Here is a 26637-nt window from a genome sequence, read left to right on the forward strand (position 1 = left end):
AAAAAAAAAAAAAATCTATTAGGTAAACCAAAAGTTAACTATTCTAATTAAGGGTTCTTTTTTTAAACCTTTTCAGATTGTATTGACATTGTCTTTGTGACATTTTTATATCATGGATTTTGATTTCTTTAAAAAAGAGGGAAAGTAGGCTGGGCACGGTGGCTTAACGCCTGTAATCCCAGCACTTTGGGAGGCTGAGGTGAGTGGATCACAAGGTCAGGAGATCAAGACCATCCTGGCTAACACAGTGAAACCCTGTCTCTACTAAAAATACAAAAATTAGCCGGGTGTGGTGTCTTGCGCCTGTAATCCCAGCTAATCAGGAGGCTGAGGCAGGAGAATCACTTGAACCCGGGAGATGGAGGTTGCAGTGAGCCGAGATGGCGCCACTGCACTTCAGCCTGGGCCACAGAGCGAGACTCTGTGTCAAAGAAAAAAGAGGGAAAGTAAAACACCCTATAACTATGTAATTTAATTTGAAACAGAATATGGGAAAAAAAAAGGAGTATTTTTTCCCCTCAAGTATGTTTTGGTTCTAAAAATAAAAATAGAACAAATTAAAAGTTGAGCAAATATTTTAAGCAACAAACCGTGCTTGTTTATAAATATTACTGTTTTGGAACTTGAAAAAGAATTATCCAGGCTGGGCGCGGTGGCTCACGCCTGTAATCCCAGCACTTTGAGAGGCTGACACAGGTGGATCACCTGAGGTCAGGAGTTCGAGATCACCCTAACATGGTGAACCCCAGCTCAACTGAAAATACAAAATTAGTTGGGCGTGGTGGCGCATGCCTGTAATCCCGGCTACTTGGGAGGCTGAGGCAGGAGAATCGCTTGAACCCGGGAGGCAGAGGTTGCTGTGAGCCAAAATCATGCCATTGCACTCCAGCCTGGGCAACAAGAGCGAAACTCCGTCTCAAAAAAAAAAAAAAAAAAAAAAAAAAAGAATTATCTGAATGAACTGGATTCCTTCTTAAAAAACAAGGTTTCGGCTGGGTGTGGTGGCTCACCACTGTAATCCCAACATTTTGGGAGGCTGAGGCAGGCAGATCACGAGGTCAGGAGTTTGAGACCATCCTGGCCAATATGGTGAATCCCTGTCTCTACTAAAATACAAAACAATGAGCCGGGCGTGGTGGTGCACACCTGTAGTCCCAGTTACTCGGGGGGCTGAAGCACGAGGCAGAGGTTGCAGTGAGCTGAGATTGCACCGCTGCACTCCAGCCTGGCGAAAGAGCAAGACTTGTCTCAAAAAAAATAAAACAAACAAAGCAAGTTTGACCCTGGGTGAGACCCCCAGCCTCAGCTCACTGGAAGTCAGGGGCACAGCTCTGAGGGCCGGAGGGGCTTTCCTGAGCTCAGGTGGGCCGTGGGCCGGGAAATCCCAAGTACTGCCGCTTCCTTCAGAGCCTCTGGTCAGAGGGAGGCTCTGACCAGAGCCTCATCATTTTCGCACATCAGAAAAGCCTTACTGGGAAGCAAGAGTGTGTGCCTCCTGCCAGCAGCAGCGACAGGGAGGGGGCTCCCCACCAGGTCCTGCTCCAGGTGCCAGGAGTGCGCCAGCGCTGCCCTCATGGAGCACACATCCCTGTTGGGGATAAAGGAGACTTGGGTCAGGTACACCTCAGTGAGGGCCACACAGGACAGCCCAGGCTCCGCCGGTCCTGGCAGCCCATGCTTCTGTTATGTGGTTTGCTGAAGGATTTGGATCTATCAAACCTACTGAAAATCCTAAATCACTTCTAAATGTTCAGAGTTGGAGTGACCATAAATGTCACTTACACAAAGATAAATTAGAGGACATTGACTTTTTTTACCAGCAGATTCCTAGTAACATTCATTTACACTAAGTTTCTTGGCCCACCTGAATTATTCAGCTTAAAAATAATTGTTTTGTGACTTTTAAAGAATATATATGGTGGAAAAATAATCATTTTCAATTTTTAGAAGACATTCCTGGGGCCAGTTATATAGCTGTGATTGACACCTGTCATCTAGCTGGAATAGATGTTCATAGAGACAATGAAGAGTTAACTTTCGGTTGTCTAGTAAAAAGAAATCCAGCAGAAATCGGACTGTTCCGTGAAACACACCCTGAACCCAGATCCCTGCCACGTTCAGAGGGTCTGGGCAACTCTGTCCTTTCCTGGTCTTGGCCTAGCCCCTTTTCCCTCCCACAGTGTGAAGCACATCTCCTGTCCCCTACTCATCCTGCACGCTGAGGACGACCCGGTGGTGCCCTTCCAGCTTGGCAGAAAGGTGGGTCCTGGCCTCTGGCTCTGGTGTAGCTGGCATCTTGCATCTTGCCCACTGATGCTGTCTCCAAGAACTATGAAAAATAAGCAGATAGTTCCCAGTCCTCACACAGGGGTTCTCAGGGCAGGCTGCCTGTGTTATCAGAGCCCAGGCCAACCTGGCACTCGGCTGGAAGGGCTCATCAGTTACGGGCTGAAGGCAAAGAACCCCTTGATGAGGATCTGCCAAGCCCATTGCAGGGGTCACAGTCAAAATTGATACAGAAATTTCTAGCCTGTTTCCTTGCCTTTGGAATTGCACTGATATCACAACCAGACCATGTTTTCTGTGGGGCCTCAGTGTTTGCTTTTGCTGAATTTGCTTTGACTGCCAGCAAGTTGGATTGGATTTGTGGCTCAGAGTAGGGTAAGAGAACGCAGCCTGGGTCTTGGTAATGGTAGGGCAGGGTAAACTAGTTGGGTGTGTGCAGGCCTCGTCCACGGATTCAGCCCAGGGCTGGGAGCACTTTCTGCTCTGACAGCCCCCAGGCAGTGAGGCTGCATAAGGCACACAGATGATGGAGCCATACAGGGTAGGGGCAGGATGCAGAGCTGCCCAGCAGCGTACAGCTCAGGCCCACCCACCCTTGCCGACATGGGAGGGAGGGGGCTGAGATGGGCACATCAAGCCCATCTTAGCTAAGCCTGAGGCACATACCCTTTGTCCCAGCTCCCTAAGACTGTGCCATCCCTGCCATCAGAGCCTCCCAGGCACCTGGTCTGGCCCATCCACCTAGCCACTCCCCAAAGGAAGGGCAGTCTGGAAGGTGTGAGGACAGTATCTTGAGTGGTGTGTGTGCCAAGGAGCCAAGCCTGGGGCCTGGCTCCTGCCAGCCCACCCCTGGGCCTCCTGGTTGTGACTGGCTGTGGCAACAAGCAGTGTATGTGGGACTCTGGACTGGTTTCTATTGAAGGGGAGGCTGCCAAGCTGATGTTCCTCAGGCTGGGACCCCCATGCCAGGCCACTGCCTCAGTCTCTGACCCCTTTCTCTCCCCAGCTCTATAGCATCGCTGCACCAGCTCGAAGCTTCCGAGACTTCAAAGTTCAGTTTGTGCCCTTTCATTCAGACCTTGGCTACAGGCACAAATACATTTACAAGAGCCCTGAGCTGCCACGGATACTGAGGTGAGACATTCTCTTCCCACCCAGGGGCTTCGTCTGGGCAGCAGTGGCTCACATCTAAGCATGCAGCAGGTGGCAGCTGCTGAAGCTGCTCGGGGGGCCTCAGTGGGGCCAAGAGTCACAGTGATTTGGGAGCCTTCCATTTCCTTGGCAGAGGGGTGTGAGGGAGTGCCTCTCTCCCGCTCCAGAACTGTTCCCATGATCATGCAGGGTAAGCCGCCTCCCTGTTGTACAGGATGTACAGACTCACACAGACCCACACAGAGGGGCACACGTGCTCACAGGTGGCCACACATTTGAGAGCACTCAGACACAGACACCCCAGATGCTCGCAGACCTCAGATCTCTTCCACACACCTCTCAGATGTACATGCTGCTCCTGGGCCAGCTCCTCAAAAGCCTGTTTGTCCCCAGCTGCTTCCTGAAGGGACGCTGTGCTCCTGACTGCCCTGCACTGGCAGGACATGGGCGCCAGCCCAGAGAGCCATGAGTACCTACCTGGGCCTAAGTGCAGAGCCCAAGCCTGAGGGTGAGGCCTTGGCAGTAGTGACAAGGGCAGCGTGTGGAACGGACCAACCCCCAGCCTTCTCTGTACTGCCCTGGGCCCTATGCAGGTTGCTGCCCAGACTCGCCTACCTGCCTGTCAGAGGACACAGGCTCCACCCCACCTTCTGGCTGGTGTGGCCTTGGGCAAGATGCTAACCCTCCCTGTGCATGGGACAAGGCTTCCGAGCCCAAGAGGGCATGTGGTACTTCGACCCTGAGCACTGGACCCATGGAGGAGCTGCTGCTAATGGTGATAGGGTTTTTTGTTGTGTCATGCCAGTCGGCTCCAAGAAGTAGGTCAAGGTGCCAGTTTCTCCCAGAAGGGGACTGAAATTGGTGGCCTGAATTGCCTCCCAGTGCTGTATATCCTATGAGTAATTCTACTGCAAACTTCTGCTTTTCTCCAGCCGCCTTTGGAAGTTCCAGAGGCAAAGCTGTGTCCCTTTAGCGGTTTGCCATTCCTGGGCACAGGGACCTGGGTTGCTGAGGGGACAGTGGGCTCAAAGAGTATGGGTTTGCTTTGCGGTTATAATTTTCCCCATTATAAAAGGAAGATTATAGAAAATTTAGACCAGAGAATAGCTCTAAAGTTGAGGGTCAAGAATCAGAGGCCTTGTGTCCGTGCCTGTGTGTTGGCCTTTGACTTGGCACCGTGCTGCTTGCGCCCTGCCTAACTCACTGAATGCTGCTCTGGGCTACAGCGAGTCCTCACAGGGCTCTTGGCTGCCTCCTCTCTGCACAGCCTCTGCTTCCTTAGATAGCAATGTGAGGACTGGGGAGAAGTATCTTTGCTCAAATCTGAGCTCACATGATTGGCTCCTGATTGTCCTGTGGTCTAGGGAATTCCTGGGGAAGTCGGAGCCTGAGCACCAGCACTGAGCCTGGCTGGGGGAAGGAAACATGAAGACCTCTGCCCTCCTCCCATTTTCCTCCAGTCAGCAGCCCGGCATCCTGGAGCCCCGGGGGGCCAGCACCTGCAATGCTCAGGAGCCCAACTTGCACCTGGAGAGGACTCAGATGCCAGGTGGGGAGGACCCTGCAGGCCTGCAGTGCCCGGAGGCCTGAGCATGGCTCTGTGTGGAAAGCGTGGGTGGCAGGCATGTGGCTCTCCTTGCCGCTACGCAACCTGAGATCTTGTTGGGAGACTTATTGACAGCAGGCAGCCATCACTGCCTGGTTGATGCTGCACTGAGCTGGGCAGGGGGAGTCTGGGCAGGGGACTCTTAGGGCTCGGGACCATGCTGAGCTTTTCGGCACCACCCACAGAGAACATGGGGTCCAGGTTCTTTCTGCCCCTTCCCAGCACATGCAGAATGACTCCAGTGGTTCCATCGTCCCCTTGCCCTGTGTACCTGCTTGCCTTCCTCGGCTGCCCTGCCTCCTCTGGACTGGCCCACTCACCCACAGTGGAGGTGCCCAGGATCTGTACTTTCTCCCCTTTCACCCACCTGTACGCCTAACCTGGCCTTAGATTGAGCTTTATTTAATAATAAAATTGTGGTGGTGGTCCTTTTGTCTCTCTGCAGCGCGAGAAGGGTCAATGTTGCCTCCTGCCCCGCACACTCTCAAAGCCCCAGAGCCGCCCACAGCCCCAGCCAGGCTCAGAGCTCAGCCTCTAGCCGCTTTGGAGCCACTCCATGACTCAGCCTCGGACTATGGAATTTCCATTCCCAGCAGCTCAGAAATTTGTCAGGAGTAGGAAGTTTTGTTCGCCTGCCCACCCCTTTCTCCAGGTTGCAGGCCCAGCATCAGCAGCTGTGGGCTGCCAGGGAGCCCAGAGGTCCTTGCGGTTACACTCCCTCTTCGCTGGGGTACCCTGAGCTACCTACAGTGGCTCTCAAATCTAGAGAACTCTTTTCCTACACAGGGGAGCAGCTGAGTAGACATTCCTCCTGAGGTCAGTCATGAAAACGCTGGCCCCCTTCCTGGCAAGGGTATGCCCTGGCTCCTAGTCTTTAATTAGGGTTTCATTTCTGTTCTGCCCACCCATGGCCCCAGAGACACCACCTGCCCCTGGGTTGGGATCTCCCTGTACGGCCATCTGAGCCGGGAACCCACATTGGCATCCCAGACTGTCTCTGTGAAGCTATAGGAACCCCTAGGGGAGCCAGGCAGCCCCTTCTTTAAGACGCAGGTCGACTCCAGCACAGAGCCCGAGGCTGCTCTCCTGGCCTTGTCCCGCACTGTGGGTCCTGACCACGAAGCAGAGGCGACCTGCTCTACCTGGGCTGCCCTTCATCTTTTCCTCATTTTTTTGTCCATGTAAGCTACTTTGGATCCTTGGCTGGGGGACTGCGGCAGGATACAAAGTAACAATACAAGCTCCTAGTGGGTGTTTTCTGTTTTTTGAGACAGTCTCACTCTGTTGCCCAGGCTGGAGTGCAGTGGCACAATCATAGCTCACAGCAACTTCCACCTCCTGGGCTCAAGCAGTTCTCCCACCTCAGCCTCCCACGTAGGTGGGACTACAGGCACATGCCACCATGCCCAGCTAATTCTTGTATGTTTTGTAAAGATGGGGTTTTGCCACGTTGCCCAGGCTGGTCTCGAACTCCTGAGCAATCCTCCTGCCTTGGTCTGTCAAAGTGCTGGGATTACAGGCATGAGCCATTGCACCCAGCCAAGCTGCTAGTGTTTTTTACAAAACTGACAGATGCAGATCAGAGTGAGATGGGTGCACTGTGTGGCAGCTGCTCCACCATCACCTGTCAGCTCATTACATCCAAGTGCCCTACCCAGGGCTGCTGAGCTCCGTTGTCCAAGCAACTAATCCCTGGGAGAGAACCCCACAGACCTGGGGAGGCAGACTCCCAGGGCACCATCTTGGTGCCGCCCACCCAGGTGCATGGTGGGTGTGGGGATGAGGACAACGTGGCAGCACCAAGCCCTGCACGAGCAGGTCTCGGGCCAAGGATGCCCACGGCACTCTGGCATCCCAGTTTTTTGGGTCTTCAGGGTAGCACTGAGCCCTAGGCTCGTTTCTCCCGATTTCTTCATCTGCAACTGTACAATTGAGGGGGATGTTTTGGTCCCCAGGGCCAGGAGTGGGAGACAAAAGCCGCAGGTGCAAAGGGACCAGCACAAGTCACACCAGAAAGGCCAGTGTTTCTTATCCCCAGATAGCATGTTTAGTAATGGCTGGATTTGATAGGATTTTAAGAAAATAGCTAGCTTGGTCAGAAACAGTGGTTCAACAACTGTAATCCCAGCACTTCGGGAGGCTGAGGTGGGTGGATCACCTGAGGTCAGGAGTTTGAGACCAGCCTGGCAAACATGGCGAAACTAAAAATACAAAAATTACCCAGGTGTGGTGGGCGCCTGTAATCCCAGCTACTCAGGAGGCTGAGGCAGAATTGCTTGAACCCAGGAGGTGGAGGTTGCAGTGAGCCAAGACCACACCATTGCACTCCAGCCTGGGCAACAAAAGCAAAACTCCATCTCAAAAAAAAAAAAAGCTAGCTGTTCAGGCACACATGGCCCCAGGTCCCACACCTCGTGGAGATGCAAACTTTTCTGCCCTCAATCCCAGAATGATGGGGTATAATTCAGCCCCAGCTCTAGTTTCAGAGGGAGAACCTGCAGCCCACTTGCAGGTCTCATCGCTGCACTGGCACCACCCTGGGCCTCAGGCCTATGTTCTCTGCTTCCCACAGCCTCACAATACCACCTGCAGTTAGTGAAACACAGACCCCACATCAGCCAACCACAGCCACAAAGGTTTAATCAGTTTATCTCACAAGTCAGGAACAATGAGGGGCACAGTGGTGGTCAGGGTGGTGGCCCCAGTGACCAGCTCAGGGAGTATGGCCTCCTCCACACAGCCACTGCCTGGGACAGATGCTATCAGGGCACGACCATGGCCCAGCACTTGCCCCACTCAATAAACGGCTGTAGTGCTCTGGTGGGCTGTGCACCGCGCGCAGATCCTCCTGGTGGGCACTGGAGGCCAGGGTGAAAAAGGGCCTTCCTGCAGCCCAGATCCAGCATGCAAGGTGCTAGATTTCTTAGCAGTTCCACAGGGAAGGACAGTAGCCTGTTCCCTGCTCTCTCTCTCGGGCAATGGGAGGCAGGCTGGCAGCCTTGGGGAGGGGCAAAGCTGTGAGGGGCTCACCCCCACTTCCCAGTGCCAGGCCTGGTGTCCACGCAGAGCAGAAATGGGTTCTTCTGGGACCACTGGTCCTTCCAGACGAGGCTGTGGCACTGGTGGAAAGGGAGGGAGAATGGAGCCTGGCTCTTGTGTGTACAACAGGAAATGCACATCAGGACACAGCGGGAGTCAGAGGGCACAGACCTGCCCCCAGCCAGACAGAAAATGGGCCTCCCCAAGCACAAAAGTGACCAAGTACAATTTTCAGTTGCTAAAACAAGACTAGTTTCATTTCCATGTGTAGTTATTTTCTCTTTTGAATAAGCAAAACCAAGCTAAGCTGCATCAGCCAACTTCATCTTGACCAAGACCTGAGACAGCAGACACAAGCACCCACTCCAGTGTACCCCTCAGTCACCCGAGTTCCAAGCACCCACACAATGCCCAGGATGGCTACAAAGGGAAAGCCCCATCTGGGTCCATGACCCATATACCAGGTGCAGAGCCAGGACAGAGGGCAGAGGGCTGTGAAGGCAATACCTGGAGGATCCGACCCCTCCCAGCATGGCCAGGAGGCAGAGCTGGGCAGGGTGACTGGGGCCACATGGGGCTTGGCCCTTCCCTGTGGCTGGCCGCCCAGATGCTGCAGTAATATGTCCCCAGGCTTCACTACAGTCACTGGCCCAGACCCCAGAATCCAGAGGCTCAACACTAAAGATATCGGCTAATACATAGCAAGATGCGTGCAAAGTTCTAGGGAGCCCAGCAGGCGACTTCACCTGCCACCCACTCTGGTACTGTGGACTCTGCACAAACCTCCCCTTTGTACTGTCAACTCTGGCTTCCTTTACAAGAAACTAGGAGCACTTCTAGCACATTCCTTCCTTGCCCTGCTCTCTCAAAACCACCCTGACCCCCACGGCTCCTCCTGCAAACATGGTACTCAGAAAAGCAGGGACCACCAGCGGCTGGCAAAGTGCTTGGGGGGAAAAGGAGGTGCAAAGTCAGCAAGAAAACAAAAGCCCGCTGGTCCCGCCAAGGCAGGGTGCGCCTAGTCCCGGGGAATGTTGGGGGGCGGGATCTGCAGGTCGGAGGGCTCCACGCCCCAGATCTCCCGTGCATACTCCGTGATAGTCCGGTCACTGGAGAACTTGCCCGAGCAGGCGATATTCCTGATGACCTTCTTGGTCCACCCCTTGGGGTTCTGCAGGGAAGGAGATGAAATTAGTCTCTGGTGTCACAGGGCTAGGGGCTGCTAACAGCATGGGATTCCAGAACTTTAGGACTGTTTCCAAATGAGCTCTGAGCCTTGGGGCTGTCCACTGGAAGAGGAGGACATTACAATCAATGGTTCGTTGAAAAGGGGACCCCACAGACCAGGAAAGCTACCATATACCTAGATACAGGAAGCAAGGAGCTGGAAAGAAGGTCCCAGCCTTGAAAATTCCTGCTAGGGCATGGCCCCCAAGACGATGACAGGGATAGCACCAGGTAAGAACTGTCCAGGCAGGGGCCAGGTGCAGTGGCTCAAGCCTGTAATCCCAGCACTTTGGAGGCCAAGGCGGGCGGATCACAAGGTCAGGAGATCGAGACCATCCTGGCTAACACGGTGAAACCCCAGCTCTACTAAAAATACAAAAAATTTGCCGGTTGTGGTGGCGGGCGCCTGCAGTCCCAGCTACTCAGGAGGCTGAGGCAGGAGAAAGGCGTGAACCTTGGAGGCGGAGTTTGCAGTGAGCCGAGATCGCACCACTGCACTCCAGCCTGGGTGATAGAGCGAGACTCTGTCTCAAAAAAAAAAAAAAAAAAAAAAAATGCCCAGGCAGATCCAGTGCCAGGGGACATGGCCAGGCACTCTCCTTCCACCAGGGAGCCTCACAGCTGCCGCAAGCTGCATCTTGCACCAGGCCAGGCTTTCCTCGAGGCCAGCCCTGACTAAGGGAAGAGAAGGTCCCTCCCAGGGCCCTGCCCGGCACTCAGTTTCCAGGCCCCAGGCCCCACGTTCTTTTCTTGGCCATTAGGAGCTGTTTTTTCAAGGGAGGGAGTGACAGTGACAGCTTCCCTAAAGGCAGCCACAGCCGACTGATGACAAATCAGAAACACAAACCCCTCTGGCCTGGGCCAACAACCTACTCAGCTTGGGAAATAAACAATCCGACCCAACATGTCTACACGGACCCACCCAGCTGCTCCCCCAGCCTCTGGGCCCAGGAGCCTCACCCGGTACAGCTGGTCCACCTGTGCCTGGCACTGCACATAGGCTTCATAGTCTGCAAACACCTTGAACCTGGAATGGGAGAAAGGAGGCTGGGCCGGGGCAGCAGGGAGCCCTGCCCACACTGTCCCGAGGGGAGAGTCCCGGGGCAGGAGGCCAGGCACCATCCACCTGGTCCTGCCTGAAGCGAAGGGGCCCTTGCAACTGGTCAGAGCCAGGCTGCACCGGGCCCATTTGGCCACAGGGCTTCTCTGTGAGCAAGGACTTACGTCCTGGAACGGTATTGCAGGAAAACCTTATTTCAACCCAACACTCCTTTAAATAAACTGGCGTTTAAATTGCATCTTCCACACACAGGGCAGTTAGAGCTGCACATGGGAGAGGCCTCCTGGGCAGACAGTGGAGAGCCCATAGCACCCCCTCGGGACAGGGGGCACTTGCTGGGGAACAGCATCTCCATTTGCCGTCTTATCTCAAGTCTAACTGGGATTTGCCTACACAGGAAATACTGACTTGCAGTTCCTGATGTGCTGAACAAAAATGCCAGATTTATGAATCTACAAATGCATTTCTGTTCACTATCGAGTCAGAAGCACACTTCACGAAATGCAGAGTTCACAATTTTAAAAGCACTTCCTTTATCACAGACCTCAGCAGGACCCAGGTTCCAGTCCAGATCCCAGCATGTGGTCAGAGCCAGTGTGACTGAAGCCAATAGGTGACACAGTCATTAAAGAGCAGCAGACAAAACTAACCCAAAGGCAGCTGAAAGGGGAGGACAGGTGAATTCCCAGCACTCGCCAGACTCAACTTTTGCGGGCAGGGTAAAGAACTGCCCTGTGCTGCAAACCTTACAAAGTCTGTAACTCTAGATAAACCATATCATGTGCTAACTTCACCGAAAGAAAACACTAAGTACATTATAATGTTTCATCATTGCAAGTGAAATCCATTTTCACCACTGCCTGTCACTGGCACTGACACCTGCCCGGGTTCCACAGCCCTTGTGCGCCCCCTACCCCACCCCAGGGAGTTCTGGGCCCATGCTCCCTCTACTGGCCTGCTGGGACATGGCTGCCCCTGGGACTTCCAACCACCAGATGACACCTCCTCCTGCTCAGCACATTGGTCCACAAGGCCTGGGGGCTGGACTCTGCTGCTGTGTCTTGCTGCCCAGGGCCCCCTGGCATTGCCACAGGCCATCACAAACTCCCAGCTGGGGTCTAAGGCTCTGCCCAGTAAGGTCTCATGGGCACAGTGGAGACGTCCTGAAAGCATGGGTTTCGCTCTCCAAACGCGGTGGAATATCCAACCCAGAAAGAGGACCCCTTCCTCCCTCCCTCCCTCCCAGCCGGCCAACCAGGGCGCAGTCAGTCCCACCTGTCATGGTGCATCAGCATGTTCACGATGTCCCTGAAGCAGTCTGGCTCCTTGGGAGAAAAAAAGCCACTGCTGATCTGGTCCACGGCCTGCTTCAGCTCGGGCAGGCGGTCATAGTACTCCCTGGCATTGTACCTGCGAGGCAATGGGCCAGGAGTCAGCAGCCAGCACCCCAGGTGGGCCACCTTGGGGGACAAGCCACGTTGGTGCCTGGCACAGCCCCTGCCCCAGGATGGCCCTGGGAGCTCAAGGCCTGCACGGTCCAGGGCAGCAGCCAGTGGCCATGGGTGGCTATGAGGCCCTTGAGCAGGGACCCGCTTGAGCAGAGATGTGAAGTCAGGCTAAAGCCAATCCCATCTGCTCCTTTGACTATTAAAGAAATGTGTAGGCCGGGCGCGGTGGCTCAAGCCTGTAATCCCAGCACTTTGGGAGGCCGAGATGGGTGGATCACAAGGTCAGGAGATCGAGACCATCCTGGCTAACCCGATGAAACCCCGTCTCTACTAAAAAAAAAAAAAATACAAAAAACTAGCCGGGCGACGTAGCGGGCGCCTGTAGTCCCAGCTACTCGGGAGGCTGAGGCAGGAGAATGGCGTAAACCCGGGAGACGGAGCTTGCAGTGAGCTGAGATCCGGCCACTGCACTCCAGCCTGGGTGACAGAGCGAGACTCCGTCTCAAAAAAAAAAAAAAAAAAGAAATGTCATCACTAGCAAATCTGCTAGGATATACTGGCTCATGCCACATTCCTGAAAGGGCCACTCAGAACTTGGTCACTGTGAAATCCTGGGCAGAGCTTTTGAAAAACAGACTGCCAGGGTGGCAGGAAGTGAAGTGGAGCACCCTTGGCTGGGACCTCAAAGATGGAAAAGGAAAAACGCAAGCAAGACCAGAAAGGACAAGGCAGAGCTAAGTGGGTGAGGGAAGGACGGGCAGACATGGACATCCCAGGACAGGACCCGGGCGGGAGAAGCTGTGTGAGGGTGCAGAAAGGGTACATAGGCCTGTGTGCTCGGGCCGGTAAGGCACAGCTCTGACTTCAGATGGCATGTGCGGTTTCACCTGACTGCACCTAAGGCCTCACGGGCTCCCCAGCACTTCAAGACAATCAGGCAACACTGCCTTTTATTTGTAATTATCGCTTGGAATCAGGCCCGTGCCGGATTCCTCATGAACGTCCAGGTCATGAAGAACAAGGAAAGACTGAGAATCTGTCACAGACCAAATGACACTGGGGAGACCTGATGGCCACACACAGCTGAGTGCCCTGATGGGATCCTGGGATGGGAAAGACAGTAACAGAGCCCTGGTGGAGTCGGAATGGAGTGTGGGCTGCAGGAGGGCCAGTGCTCCGAGCTCAGTGCAGCCAACGGAGGGGCGCGGGGAGAAGGTGGATGAACCTCTGGGTACTGTCTTCAGGATCCTCCACTGCCCCCGCTCCCCGCCCGCACATTTAAAATGTTTCCAAAATACTATTTTAAAACTATTTGTAACAGTTACAACTTAGACTAGGGAACCTCAACAGCAGGCAAGCCCCAGATCAGCAGAGTGCTCCCGGCAGAGCCCCCCTGGCAGTGGAGGTCCCGCCCAGCCCCAACCCATTTGTGTGGGGCTGCGTCCAGCCTGTGCCCCAGGGGGCATCCCTCTAGGAGACCTTCCCCAGGGGGAAAAGGCCTTTCCTGGAGGAGGAGCCCCTGGCTTGGACCCCACGGATTCAGCCTCAGAGCCAAGACAGCAGCAGCCCAGCATCCCCATGGCCTCGCCCAAAGCCCGGACCCCATCCGCTCCGTGCACCTGGAGAGAATGGTCACCCCTGCCGGCAGGCACACAGCCCTGGGCAGGCACTGACCCTGGCACACCGTGGCCTGGCCCCAAGAGCCCGGTCCAGCCAATACCCCCAGCCCAACACCCTTCATTCTCCATCCTCACGCTGCCAGGTGCCCAGGGGCAAAAGTGGGGGCTCGCACCCTTTCTGGTCCAGGGCCTCGACATCCTCCACCCGCAGGCCGAAGATGAAGAGGTTCTCGGCCCCAGCCTCCTCGGCCATCTCCACGTTGGCGCCGTCCATGGTGCCGATGGTGAGGGCCCCATTGAGCATGAACTTCATGTTGCCTGTGCCCGAGGCCTCGGTGCCTGCAGTGGAGATCTGCTGTGACAGATCAGCGGCCGGGATCACTGTGGAGGGGAGCACAGGAACAGGACCCCAATGTCCTCAGCCACAAGGCTCACTGCAGGACGAGCCGGCCCATCCACTCAGGGCTAGGGCATGGAGGGACCAATGCGGTGGCCCCGCTCCACCCCTACTCCCACTCCCGCTCCTGCTCCCACTCCCGCTCCCACAGGGGACCAGGCTGGACACGGCTACCTGCCTCTGCAGGGCTCCCCTTCATGACTGGGGCAGCCTTGAGGCAGAGGGTCCAAGATGGAGGCTCCTGGAGGAGCCCCCCAGGTGGCAAAGGATCTCTGCACCAAAACCAGGCCTAGCCAAGGAGTCAGTCTTGGCTCGCTGACGATTTCACTCCCTGGATCCCCGTGACCTTGATCAGCCCCAGCAGCTCCCTGGATCCTTTCAGGAGGAATGCAGAATTGCATACAGCCAGAGGGCTGGAGAGGCTGAGGGGCAGCGACCTCATGGGCACCAGTAGCTGCCAGATGACACGGCCCTGTGCTTTCTCTGTGCCTGTCCCTTGGACTGGTCACTGCTCCCAGGCACGCTGTGACTGCACACAGTGACTATACAACCTGCTCTCCGCCCTCATCTCGGGCTGCAGCCCAGCCACAGCAACAGTGCTGGGGAGAACAGGGCCCTGAAGCCAGCACCGAGGCTCCAGACCAGGCGCCCGAAGGCCTCCTCTAAAGATGAGCAGGAGTCAGCTGGCCCCAAAGACACGTGAGGGAAGCCTCAGGCAGTGCCGGGGAGAGGAGACGCTTCGGTCAGAGGAGCAGGGAAGGAAGAGCCACGCCACTGGAGTTCCTGGCCAAGTCGGAGGCAAGCTGGCCCATGAGTGCCTCAAGGGACCTCACTGGCCAGGCACCACTAAAGAGGGGGAGCGACACGGACACCAAGGCAGCAGCCAGGCCACAGGGACGGTGCCCAGGGACCCCCCTCCACCACTGAGCTTGCAGGACAACAGCAGATCAGCCCTCTCACCTACACCATGGCAGCCTGGGAAGTCCAGGCGGCCTGAACTAGAGGGGGGGCCCTTGGCCCTCAGCGGCAGGAGGGGAGCAGGAGAAGGCCAGGCTCAGATCTCCCACCATCTGGTGGGCAAATCACTTTTCTGCCCAGAAGGGCCCATAGAGGTGGGAACCGATGGGCTCCAGGGCATGTGGAGCGCATCCCAGGGTCTCCCCAAGACCGGCCCAGGCTGCCCTCAGGAAGCACAGATGAGGCAGGTGCTGCCACCTGAGAACAGTGGTGGGCCCAAGAGTAGGCAGGCAGTGAGGAGCAAGGACGTGGGTGAAGAAGGGGCAGCGGCGTTGGGGGAAGCTGTGGGCCCACACCCCCACTGGCCTGGTGCATGTCCTGCCAGCAAAGGGGCCCAGGGCAGAAGGCATGGCTGAGGGGCAGAAGGAAAGGGCAGGGGAGGGAGGGTACAGAGAGCAGGCCAGGCAGGCGTGGCAGTAAGGGTGCCCAGATGGGGGATGATACCGCCTGTGACATGCAAGGTGCCCCGGGACGCACTGAGTCCTCCACACTGCACAGGGAGCACTCCCCAAAGCCGTTCCCTGCTCGCCTGCAGCCCGGCTGGTGAGGTCTGGGTGTCCAGGCAGAGCTGAACCGGCTGAGGACGAAAGGCCCGGGGGCCAGTACAGCAGTACAGCGCCCGTTCCTGGGCAGGGGTGAGTTTTCTGTCTGACACAGGCTTCCAGAGTTACCTTTCTCAGCCAAGGACACGCGGTAGTTCTCCAGGAAGATCACTTTCAACCTGTCACCCACAACTGGGTCATGATTGACGACGTCGCCAATGGACGTGACCAACTTGATGATCAGCTTGGCCATGTGGTAACCGGGCGCTGCCTGGAGAGGGGTGAAGGTTTTTAGCATAAACGCCTTGTTCGGGCCCTCGGAGGCACTCCTGGTTCCTGGGGTCTGTAGGAGGGTGAGGCCAGAGCCACAGGAGCCTGCCGCCGGGGCGGTCAGTAGAGGAGCTAGGGAGCCCACCTCGGCCCCAAGGCCTCAGCTTCTGCTGAGCGCTCAGGATGGTGGCCACCTCACCACATCCAGAAATGTGTCTGCCTCAAGCCTGGTTTTCCGGTTGTTGTCACGTTTTCAGAAATCACAATGTAAAAGAGACCAGGATTTCTAGAGCTGCTGACTGTCAGGAAACAGAGAACTGTCCCTAGGGACATACTGGGACACACACACACACTGGAGGGACACATTCGGAAAGAGCCAGGCTATGGCAGACAGACAACCCGAAGTCTGGAACAGACACACCGTGGGGAAAACCTACAGAGAACCGAGACACCACGGCAAGTCCAAGGTGAGAAGTCACTGGGCCCTCACTCAGACCAACTTTTAGAAATATCTGTCACTTCACAAAGACGACTGGGCCAGGGACCCATGAGGTATCTGAGTGAGCACTTCATGACACGGAGGACTCCTGTCCAGTGCTTTAGGTGTGACGGATGGTGGGTGGTACTGTGTGCTGACGTTTCAGTCTACTCCCATTGTGGTTCTGGTGGAAAACATCATTTTATGAAGAGGAATGCTGACATATGTAAGACTGAAGAGCTAGAGTGTCTGCCATTTACTGTGAAATGCTTCAGCTAGTCTGAGGGATAGGTTTATGCTTTTGCTACAGTTCTTCCTGCTTTTCTCTAGGTTCAAATGTTTCCTTCTTTTCTTTTTTTTTTTTTTTTTTTGCTGAGACAGAGTCTGGCTCTGTTGCCCAGGCTGGAATGCAGCAGTGCAATCACAGCTCACTATAGCCTCAATCACCCAGGACAATCGATCCTCCTACCTCAGCCTCCCAAGTAACTGGGACTACAGACATCCACCACCACACCCAGCTAATTTTTGCATTTTTTTGTAGAGATGGGGTTTCACCACATTGCCCAGGCTGGTCTGGAACTCCTGGGCTCATGCAATCCACCCACCTCAGCCCCCAAAGTGCTGGGATTACAGGCGTGAGACACCGTGCCCGGCCTAAAATTTTCATAACAACATTTAAAACTTTTTCAAACTCCGTATCTCTATAGACTTCACATACTGAAATACTGACAAATAAAATGATGCAATTCCAAAATTTACTTCAAAAACAGCAGGTGACAGGAGTGGACAGCGACCAAATGGGGTGTGCCAGGAGGTGGTGGAGCCCTGAGGAGTGTCCGCTCCTCTGACGAGCTTCCCACTCGCTGAAGGCAGGGAGAGGGTGTCCTTCAGGCTGCACACAGGCACCAGCACCCCCAGGCCCCAGCCTTGCCATGAAGAGCTGGGGTGCCTCACACAGTCCAGACTCACTTAGGGCCACTGCTCCAGCAGGACCCTCCTAAGGACGCTGCACCCCACGGCAGCCCCACAGTTCTGGATAAAGACCAAGCTACTAGGGAAACATGGCAGGAGGTGGGGACACTGGCCACAGAGGGCTGAGGAGTATGACGATGTGACCTGGGACTCGATGACAGCACATCTAGGACTCTGAAAGTGTGTGTCATAGTAAATAAAGTGAACTGAAAGCAGGCAATGCTCAGGGCATGTGCAGGTGATGAAGCAGCCACAGCGCCCTGTGCCCACTGGGCACCATGCAATCCTATGGGCACAAAGAGAAAGGACACCGCCCCCTCTGAGGTGGGCACCAGCAAGCCCACTGGGGACTGGCCCTCTAGGCTGGGGACCCCTCCGGTGAGCTGGGCAGGCAGGCTTCCATCCCATTCTGACCCTCTACAGGGTCCCCGCCCCCACAGGCACACCAGTAGGGCCAGTGACCGCTGGGCACCCGGCTCCTCAGTATGGATGTGGCACCACAAGAAGCATGCAGACTGCCCACCCACCGTCCCTGGACCAAACACCACAGAGAGGACTGCAGAGGACGTCACTCACCTTGCCCCCAATCATAACAGTCCTGGGCACAAAGGCCTTGGCCGGGTCTCTCTTGATTCCTGCAGGACACACGGAAGAGACTCACACAAGGAACCAGGAGCCGGACAAGCCCCTGCCGGGGCCCAGCAACATCAGAGGCCGACCCTGAGGCAGGACAGGCAGGCTCCGCCGTGAGTGTGCGTCAAGCCCCAGTGACACGGGCGGCAGCGGCACAGGGCCACTGGCCACCCACCTGCCCACCCACCAGGAACCTGCCACTTACAAGGGAGCGAGGCCACCCTGAGGTCTGCACTTAGGTTCCCAGCTGGTGAGGAAGGCCAGCCAGGACCAATGACGAACCCGGCAGCTGACCCGAGCAAAGATGCTGTTTGTTCCCAGGGGCTCAGAGGAAAAGCTGCACCTCAGTTTCCAGAAAAGCCCAATACAGGAGCCTCCTTGGGTTTGGTCACAGTGTTCGAGGCCCCTGTACATGAAGGGCACACTTGTGGGTTTTGTTTGGTTTTGTTTCTTGAGACAGCGGCTCACTCTGTCACCCAGGCTGGAGCCTCTACCTTCCAGGCTCAAGCAATCCTCCCACCTCAGCCTCCTGAGTAGCTGGGATCCTAGGCATGTGCCACTGTGCCCAGCTAATTTTTTCACTTTTTGTAGAGATAAGGGTCTCTCTATATTGCCCAGGCTGGTTTCAAACTCCCAGGCTCAAGCAATCCTTCCGCCTCGGTCTCCCAAAGTGCAGGGATTATAGGCGTGAGCTACCGCGCCTCGCGCTCTACTACTCTTGTGTTTTTTTGTTTTGTTTTGTTTTAAGAGTCAAGGTTTAGCTCTGCCACCCAGGCTGGAGTACAGTGGTGTAATTGGGGTTCACAGCAGCCACAAACTCCTGGGCTCAAGTGATCCTCCCCTCCTCAGCCTCCCAAGTAGATGGGACTACAGGCACCGACAGGTTGCCACATGCAGCTAATTTTTTCACTTTTAGTACAGATGGGGTCTCACTTTTTTGCCCAGACCAGTCTCAAACTCCTGGCATCAAACAGTCGTCAGGCCTCAGCCTTCCAAATCCTTGGGATTACAGGGGTGAGCCACCACACTGACCTTAAATTATGTTTTAAACACATTGTTTGGATGACACAAAGAAAAAGTGGCAACCTCAGCCTTGTGGCTGCGGTGCCATCAGCCTGCAGAGGCACTGGGTGAGACCTCGTGTCTCCCTTCTGCCTTGCTGGGACGGGAGGAGGGCCCCCGAAGTTCTTCACAAAAGTGGATGGAGGGTCAAGCCATGACGGCCAGCTCACTGCCAGCCCAGCAAACAGGCTGTCCTTGCCAGGTCATGGGTTTGCAGATTTCACAGGAGGTTCCTACAAAAAGGGGAGCGGGGCCTGGGTGGGGCAGTAGGGAGTCGGGCCGATGTGTACCACCTGGCCCCAGGCTCCAGGAGGAACACAGCTGCCCCTTAGTGCTAGATCTTGTCACTTCTGGAAATCAGCAGAGAACAGGAAAAACAAAACACACAAATGATGATTTCAGCACAACTAGGAAAGAAGGCAACCATGCAAACTCCAGGCCACAGTGGGCAGGGGATGGGGTCCTGGGAATCCTAACCTCTGGGGAGGGGCACTCTGGGCAGAGCTCCGGTCCTGGGGGCCACCAAGGAGCTCCCGGGGGACAGCAGGCTCAGGCAAGCGCCTCTCTCACAAGGGCATCCTCACAAGGCAGGTCCTGGCATCCAGGGGAGCCTCCCGCCCAGGTGAGACCTGGAGAAACAGCGGAGACGCAGCCACAGGGAGGTGCCACAGACTGGGGAAGCACGGCCTTGGCCCAGCAGAAGAGCTGCCTTGGAGGACTGAGAAGCCTATTCCGAATAGCCCCAGGCGATCCAGCTCACTCTAATGTAGCAATGGAAGTCAGCACCCAGCCCTGCCACAGGCCACAGGAGGGGAGTGAACCCCTTCGCAAATCACATACCCTTGGTGACCACCAACTTGGAAAGACATGGAGCCGAATGCAAGGCCTCAGGGAGGGGGGCAGAGAGCAGATGAGAGGAGCAGAGGGCACGGGAGGAAAGTGCAGCCGGGAGACGCTCCAGAGAGCAGTGCCACCCCACAGGACAAGGACAGAGAGAAGTAGGTACCAAGGAGGCAGGCCAGAGAAAGCCACCTCATGCCACACTGCAGCCCAGAAGCAAAAAACCAAACAGAACCAAACACACGTTTCAAACAGACAACTTCCCTGAAGTCCAGCAACATGTTCAACAAGCACCCTGAGTATTGACGAAAATGCCGCGTTAACAGCCAACACCAAGACACGGCAATGACAGCGAGTCACTCATGAGATCGAGAACTCAGACCTCACCAGACTTCTGCACACACATCCACCCTCCAGACAGTGCCCAGGAGGGCCCCAAAAGGCACTGGGGGAAGGAAGTGGAGTCAAGACTGGCACCTTCAGCCAAATCGACCTGCGTGGTGAAGGGTCTAGGCTATTTTGAACAAGCAAGAATTCGGGAAGGTTGTTCCCATGAGCCAGTCGTGAACTAGACACAAACTAGACACAAAGCGGCCGGCAGGGCTGGGCAGCACTCTGCAGGAGGACTGTGAGGAGCAGTGAACATACTCACCTGCAGACTCGAACCGACAGAGCTAGAGACAGGAGGAAGGGCAGAGTATTGATGCTGTGAGCTCTGACAGTGGGGCAAGGAGATGCATGTCCACACGTACATGCACACACACAAGCACACGTGTTTACACGCATGCACACACATATATTTATGCACGCACACACAGACATGGGGCAAGGGGGAAAACCAGTGGGAGCGAGCACCACCCTGTTGGCTGCCTCCTGTGAACGGCTGGAAATCACAGCGGGTTGTTCAAAGCGAACGAACCAAGCAAGCGGAAGCAGAGCGTCTGGGAAGCCTGACGGCCAACACTGAACGACGACGCAACAACTGACTGTGGGGGCAGCGGAGTGGGAGGGAGGGAGGGGTGACCCGCGACTCTCACTGTCGCTCATGAATGGGACCAAGCGCTGTGCAAGCGGAGGACTCCGGGTCACCACCAGGGACACACAGAGCGTCACAACTGCAGGAGGAAAGTGGGGCAAAGAAAGGTGATGCAAAGTTCCCACGCACCACCTCGGAGCCGGGAAGCCACAGCCCTGGGAAGCACCTCCCGTGGTGCCCACACAGCAGAGGGGCCCTCAGTGGGGGTGGCCTCCAGCCCCTGTCCTACTGTGTGTGTCTCAAACGCACCCAGATCCTCCACCCCATCGAGGCTTACTCATTGGGCATAGGAGATGTATTTCCAAGAGGAGCTTTGTATCAGAAAGGAGGATGTGTGGTTCCTTTGGTTTTTAAAATACCTACTTTATTAAATTACAAAATTTTAGAAACCTAGTTTTTCCTTAAGGTTTTATTATCTATTAAACCTTCGCAAATAGTCACCTTGGCCTCTGGAGGTCTCTGATTCATGTTTGTTCTCATAATTAAATGTCCTTAGACAATCTAAGACACATGTGTAAATTTAACACATACTATCTTAGTTTTTATAAGTATGCTTTAAATGCCTCTAACAAGCATAATCTTTCCAAATAAGATTACTCTCACAGAGATAATAACTACATTTAAAATAAAAACTGAAGGCCCGGTACAGTGGCTCATGCCTATAACCCAGCCCTCTGCGAGGCAGAAGTGGGTAGATCACTTGAAGCCAGGAGTTCGAGACCAGCCTTGGCAACACAGTGAAACCCTGTCTCTACAAAAAACACAAGGGCACAGTGGCGTGCGCCTGTAGTCCCAGCGACTTGGGACACTGAGGTGGGAGGATTTCCCGGGCCCTGGGAGGTGGAGGTTGCAGTGAGCCATGATGGTGCCACTGCACTCCAGCCTGGGCCTTTCGGGTGTTTAACTGTTCACCTGCCACGTGAGGCCTGGCATGGGGCACAAAGAAAAACGTGACTTTTGCTTGAAATAAATGTGCCACATCACACATGCCCACGCCTACACACGCACAGCCCCCACCATGACAAAGGCCCAGGTCTGTGCACAGCTGGCGGGCAAGGGTAAGCCTTGGGCCCCGCAGTGCAGTCGTGCAGGTGATGCCAGCACTCACGGTTGTACAGGGTGACGACGTGCAGGCAGTTGAGCAGTTGCCGCTTGTACTCGTGGATCCTCTTCACGTGCACGTCGAACATGGAGGAGGGATTGATCTTTACCTTGTACTCCTTCTCCAGGAAGGCTGAGAACTTAAGCTTGTTTTCCTGGGAGAGTGAGGGGGAAGGATGGTTGGAGACTTCACCAGGACTCCACCCACTGACCCTGTGGCTTCCTGCTTCGAGTGCCCTGTGAGGAGCGCCGCAGGGAAGGGGCAGGGGTATACAGGATGGAGCTGCGGGGCAGAGATGGCACCAGGGGTCTTCTCAGGGGAAAAGGGGAGAGGGCGATGCTGAAGGTGGGTCTGTACCAGGAATAGGGGATAAGTGAGGAGCTGGCCCAGGAGCATGCCTGGAGCCAAGCAGAAGACACTGCAGAGCCAGGTGTGTAGGCAGGGGAGCAGCGTGGGAGCGGGACAGCTGAAAGGACTACAAGGAGAACTAGTTCTGGCCTCTGGGAGGAGGCCAAGCTCGACAGGCTGTGTAGAACGGCCTCCAGCCTGCTGAGGTTTGAAGGCTGCCGTGACTGGCCCTGGACTAGCCGAGGGGCTGCTGCCGGTGCAGACAGTTCGTGTACCTGCACAGCTCTCCAGGGGCAAAGAGGGCATCATGCTGGAATTGGCTTCTAGAGGCTTCCATACAGAACTGACCCGTGGTGGAGGGTTGAGGAACGGGCAGGGCTGGCCTGGGCTCTGCACTCAGCTATCTGCCACGTGACCTGTCCTCCTCGGGGCCCTCATCTGAAAGGCTGAGTGGGGTAGAGAGACTTCAGGGGACCCTAACAGCCTCACCCTCAGTCCAGTTCCGAGTCCCCGCTAAAGCCCCAGTGGGTACCCCAGGACCTGTGCTGGGCTTGCAGGAGGGCTTGGGGCCAGGGCGTACCTGCCTGGCTGTGGGAGGGCTGGGGCCGGGGCTCGGGCCAGGGCCAAGGCTGTGCCTACCTGTTTGACCTTGGCCACGTCCCTGATGAACGCCTCGTCATTGACCAGTGGCAGCAGCTTCTTCAGCTGGCTCAGGTCAGTCAGGAACTCCTCCCCAATTTTCTGGAGAATGTAAAGGTTCCGCTCACTGTGGGCCCTAGCCACTTGCCCTCCTCCCGGTGTTGCCCATGCCCCTGCTTTCCCCTGGGATCTGCTCGTCCAGCCTCTCCACGCATCCCACCTCTCAGGCCACAGGGTCACCCCGGCAGCCCCTCCCACCCCTTCTGATCTTCTGAGAGGGCTCTGGGATGTGGCCTAGTCCCACCAGTTCAAATGCCCACAACAAACACACAAGCCTCCCTCAGCCACCGTTCCCAGGGTTCTCTGACGTTGAACATCCCATCACCACCCAAAACCCAAAGCCATCCTCCGGCTGCCCTCCACCAGCACCTTCCCTGCCTCCACAATGCAGCAGGCAGCCCCCTCAAAGCCAGCACCTCACCGAGGTGCTGCCCGCAAACACTCGGCCACCTCTCCTCACTGTGCCCAGGCCCACCTCAGACTGCACGGGAGCCACGCTGGCTTCCAGGTCCCAGGGGCCCGTCCCCCAGCACAGGGCATTGGACCAGTTTGCCCCAGAGCACTGCTCCCTTCCTCTTCATTCCCTCTTCAGACCTCAGCTTTCCTGGGAAGCCTTCCCTGACCATAGCCCCAGGTGAGTGGTCCCACCCTCCCAGCCGCTGGTCCTGGCCTGTAGCACGGGGCCTGACACCTCAGCACTCGTTTCCCTCGGGAGCTTGCATAGGAGCCGACATACAAACAGGAAATAGGTGCCCAGCCTGGCAGACTCTCCTGGCAGTTAGCTGCCTCTTGCCTCTTTTGCAATGGCCCTGTGGCTGCTCTGAGCCACACCCCAGCCCTCTCTAAAGCTCAGCTTCTGAACTTGCACACAGGACCTGCCAGGCCCCACTGGGTGACTGCCCAGCTCAGCGCCCATGTTCAGGGGCTCAGCCCTCATGTCCGGAAGCCTGCAGGTCAACACGTGAGGGACAGACTCCTGCCTACTCAGCAACCACTCAGCAGGGGCTGATGACATGGCCAGTGGTTCTCAGAACAGCCCAGGCATACCCAAAGGCACAGGTGGGGCCTGGCGCTCACCTCCACGATGGTATCGGCCAGCCCCGGGTTGCACAACAGCAGCCACCGGCGGGGGGTGATACCATTGGTCTTATTCTGGAACTTCTCTGGCTCCAGTTCATAAAAATCCTTAAAGCTGCAAACACAGAGAACAGGGAACTGTCACAAATGCTGTGCCTTGAATCAGGTGAGCAAGAGACCTTAAGGCCCTTTTAAGGAGGTCCCAGGATCCCTCAAGCTCAGTGTTTCTGTTCTGTTTTCTGAGAACAGAGTGACCGCGGCCGCCACAGGCTCTGGGAGCCATACAAAGGCAGCGCCTGCGCCCAGGGGCCTCTGTGGCTGGCTGTGCGGTTTGTCCAACTACACCCTCGCAAGCATCAGAGCCTGGCCATTCTCCGGAGCGGTCCATGCGGAAACAGGTGTCCAAGTCATGACAGCCGAGACCGCAGGACTGTAGGGCTTGAGAAGCTGTGGTCGGTTTCCTCATCGCTACTGGGGAGGGGCCCAACACAGAAGCTTGCTGTGGGTGCCATGCACAGAGCCTGCAGCCCAGCCCCGGGCACAGAAGCCCCCGCTCCTGCCGGGTTCTGCCTGCCCAGCACGCACAGCAGACGCCCAGCACATGCTAGGTGAAAGAGTGGGAGTGATTCCTAGATCACGTCCCACCTAAGACGGGCAAGAACGAGATCTGACCTAAGAATCCCTCCTGCAAGCCATGTCTAAGCCCCGCCAGCGGCAGGAAGACCAGTGGTGCAGAGCCTCCGGCTGGACCCCCAGGAGGGCAGGGGCGCGGGAGAGCAACAGGAGACAAAGCCGTCTCCCTATTGCCCACAGGGCCAGAGGCCCCCATGTGCTGGTCGGTGAATGCACAAGGCGTGACCCTGACGGGGTGTTCTGGGCAGCTCTGTCATTCCCATGGAGGCAGGGGCCTAGTGGCATGGGATGTGTGCCGTACAGCTGCGTCCATGTGTTCGGTGGATGGTCCTAGATGCAGGCCTGGGTGTCAGACAGAGCTGGCCCCCCTCGGGCAAGCGCCCCACTCACACCGACTGTTTCACAATCTCCGAGTGGATCCTCGCCACACCGTTGACAGCGTGGGACCCAATCACACACAGGTGGGCCATGTTGATCCGCTTGCAGTCCCCCTCCTCGATCACAGACATCCTGCGCAGGCGGTCCACATCCCCGGGAAACAGCGCGGCCACGTGCTGGTACCAAAACACAGAGGCAGGTAGGTGGGCACAGGAGGCCCCACGGAGACCCAGCACTCCCCATGACCAGGGGACAGTCCATGACCACCCACAGGAAGCTCTGCTGCCTCCAGGCAAGTCCTGGGGCTGCGACAGCCAGACCTCACTCGAGTGCTCCCGGCGTGCAGGCACTTCAGAGGCATCTCACAAGGGCCCGGGGCCAGCTCCAGGAGGAGGCTCTTGCTCACTCCACTCCCCAGCCCAGGAAAGGGCCCAGCCCGGCCCAGGGACCCACAGGGCTACTGTGTCTGAGGAAGATGGGTCTGACGGAGAGGACATGCAATTTAATTTACAAAGAGGAACCTGGGACAGCTGTGGGTCAGGCGTGGGGATCAGCCAACAGCTCTGCCAAGGGACAGCCCCCAGCCCCAAGCATCCTCTGCTAAATGGAAGGTGCCTCGTTCAAGGAGTAAAGCACCTCCTCGCCCAGGCCAGGTGCGGGGCCGTTGGCATGGGTGTAACCGCCACCCCACACGGCCACCTGGGCCCACACTCACGTCCAGGTGCCGCTGGTTGATGGCATAGATGATCTCCAGGTGCCGCGGCAGCAGCTTCTCAAACATGGACACGGGCCAGCGCTCCAAGGCCTCAGGCAGCACGGTGTGGTTGGTGTATGCACAGGTCTTCTTCGTGATTTCCCAGGCCTAGGCCATTCGAGAATGTTCCCATGTGTTTGTTTAGAAACAAGCAGCTCTCTGGCCAGTTGCCTAGGCGGGGTGAGCATCCAGGATCCCAGGCAGATGCTGGGTACCCCAGGAAGGGCCACCCTCCCCTCTGCTCTCCAGGGTGGATCTGGAGCCCTCTGAAAGCCTGACATGCAGCCCAGAGCCCTCACTGTGCTGATGCAACCCATCGAAATGTGACGTTATGGTCCAGTGCATGACACACACACAAATAAGACACACTCGCCTGCTACCTGGGGTCACCTTCACACTCTCCCATCACTGGTAAATAGACGGACCGCTGAGCGGTTTTCTGTTTATTTCCACTAAAGTAGCCGGACAACCACAGTGGGGAGGACACTGGTTACTACACGGACCTGCCCCATGCTGGCCAGAACTGGGGTACCCACAACAGGCACAGCCTCACCTGAAGTGCACACACACCAAGGCCAGAGAGGGGCTTGGGTTTCTACAAAACGGAGTTAAAAAAATTTGTTCTATGGTTTCTTTTTTGTTTTTCTGGGTGTGTGCTGCCACACCTGGCTATCTTTTGCTTTTAGAGGTGGGGTCTTGCTGTATTGCCCAGGCTCTAACTTCTGGCCTCGAGTGACCCTCGTGCCTCAGCTTCCCAAAGCACTAGGATTACACGTGTGAGTCACCACACTGTCCAGTTTCATGGTTCTACATGTCGACTGGATAACGGTTAGATTAAGAAAATCTCACCACACAAACGTATTAAACTCCAAAATACGCTGAGTCGTGAGAGCAGGTGCCATGAACAGAGCACAGAGCTCTAAACACTTAACGCTGTGGGGAGCTGTCACCAAACTTCAAGA

General features: G+C 56.1%; 2 protein-coding genes across 2 annotated transcripts in view; one reads left to right on the plus strand and one right to left on the minus strand.

The window, feature by feature from the left end:
- The window catches only part of ABHD12 (abhydrolase domain containing 12, lysophospholipase), an 89032-nt gene extending 83552 nt beyond the window's left edge, over positions 1-5480 (plus strand). Inside the window, 3 exon segments of the mRNA XM_017862549.1 lie at positions 2181-2259; positions 3293-3420; positions 4803-5480. Coding sequence (XP_017718038.1) covers positions 2181-2259; positions 3293-3420; positions 4803-4842 — 247 coding nt within the window. The 3' untranslated portion in view covers positions 4843-5480.
- Positions 5481-7658: 2178 nt separating this feature from the next.
- Positions 7659-26637, minus strand: part of PYGB (glycogen phosphorylase B) — a 61865-nt gene continuing 42886 nt past the window's right edge. The window contains exons 10-20 of the mRNA XM_017862537.1: positions 25637-25783; positions 24934-25097; positions 23911-24025; positions 22774-22875; positions 21793-21940; positions 17690-17748; positions 15523-15664; positions 13611-13818; positions 11646-11780; positions 10271-10337; positions 7659-9254 (exon numbers count right to left, since the gene is read on the minus strand). Of these exons, the coding sequence (XP_017718026.1) occupies positions 9102-9254; positions 10271-10337; positions 11646-11780; positions 13611-13818; positions 15523-15664; positions 17690-17748; positions 21793-21940; positions 22774-22875; positions 23911-24025; positions 24934-25097; positions 25637-25783 (1440 nt within the window). The 3' untranslated portion in view covers positions 7659-9101. The remainder of the gene's footprint in view (positions 9255-10270; positions 10338-11645; positions 11781-13610; positions 13819-15522; positions 15665-17689; positions 17749-21792; positions 21941-22773; positions 22876-23910; positions 24026-24933; positions 25098-25636; positions 25784-26637) is intronic.

This window comes from Rhinopithecus bieti, unplaced genomic scaffold (genome assembly GCF_001698545.2).
Source record: "Rhinopithecus bieti isolate Rb0 unplaced genomic scaffold, ASM169854v2 scaffold_56174, whole genome shotgun sequence".
Taxonomy (NCBI): Eukaryota; Metazoa; Chordata; class Mammalia; order Primates; family Cercopithecidae; genus Rhinopithecus; species Rhinopithecus bieti.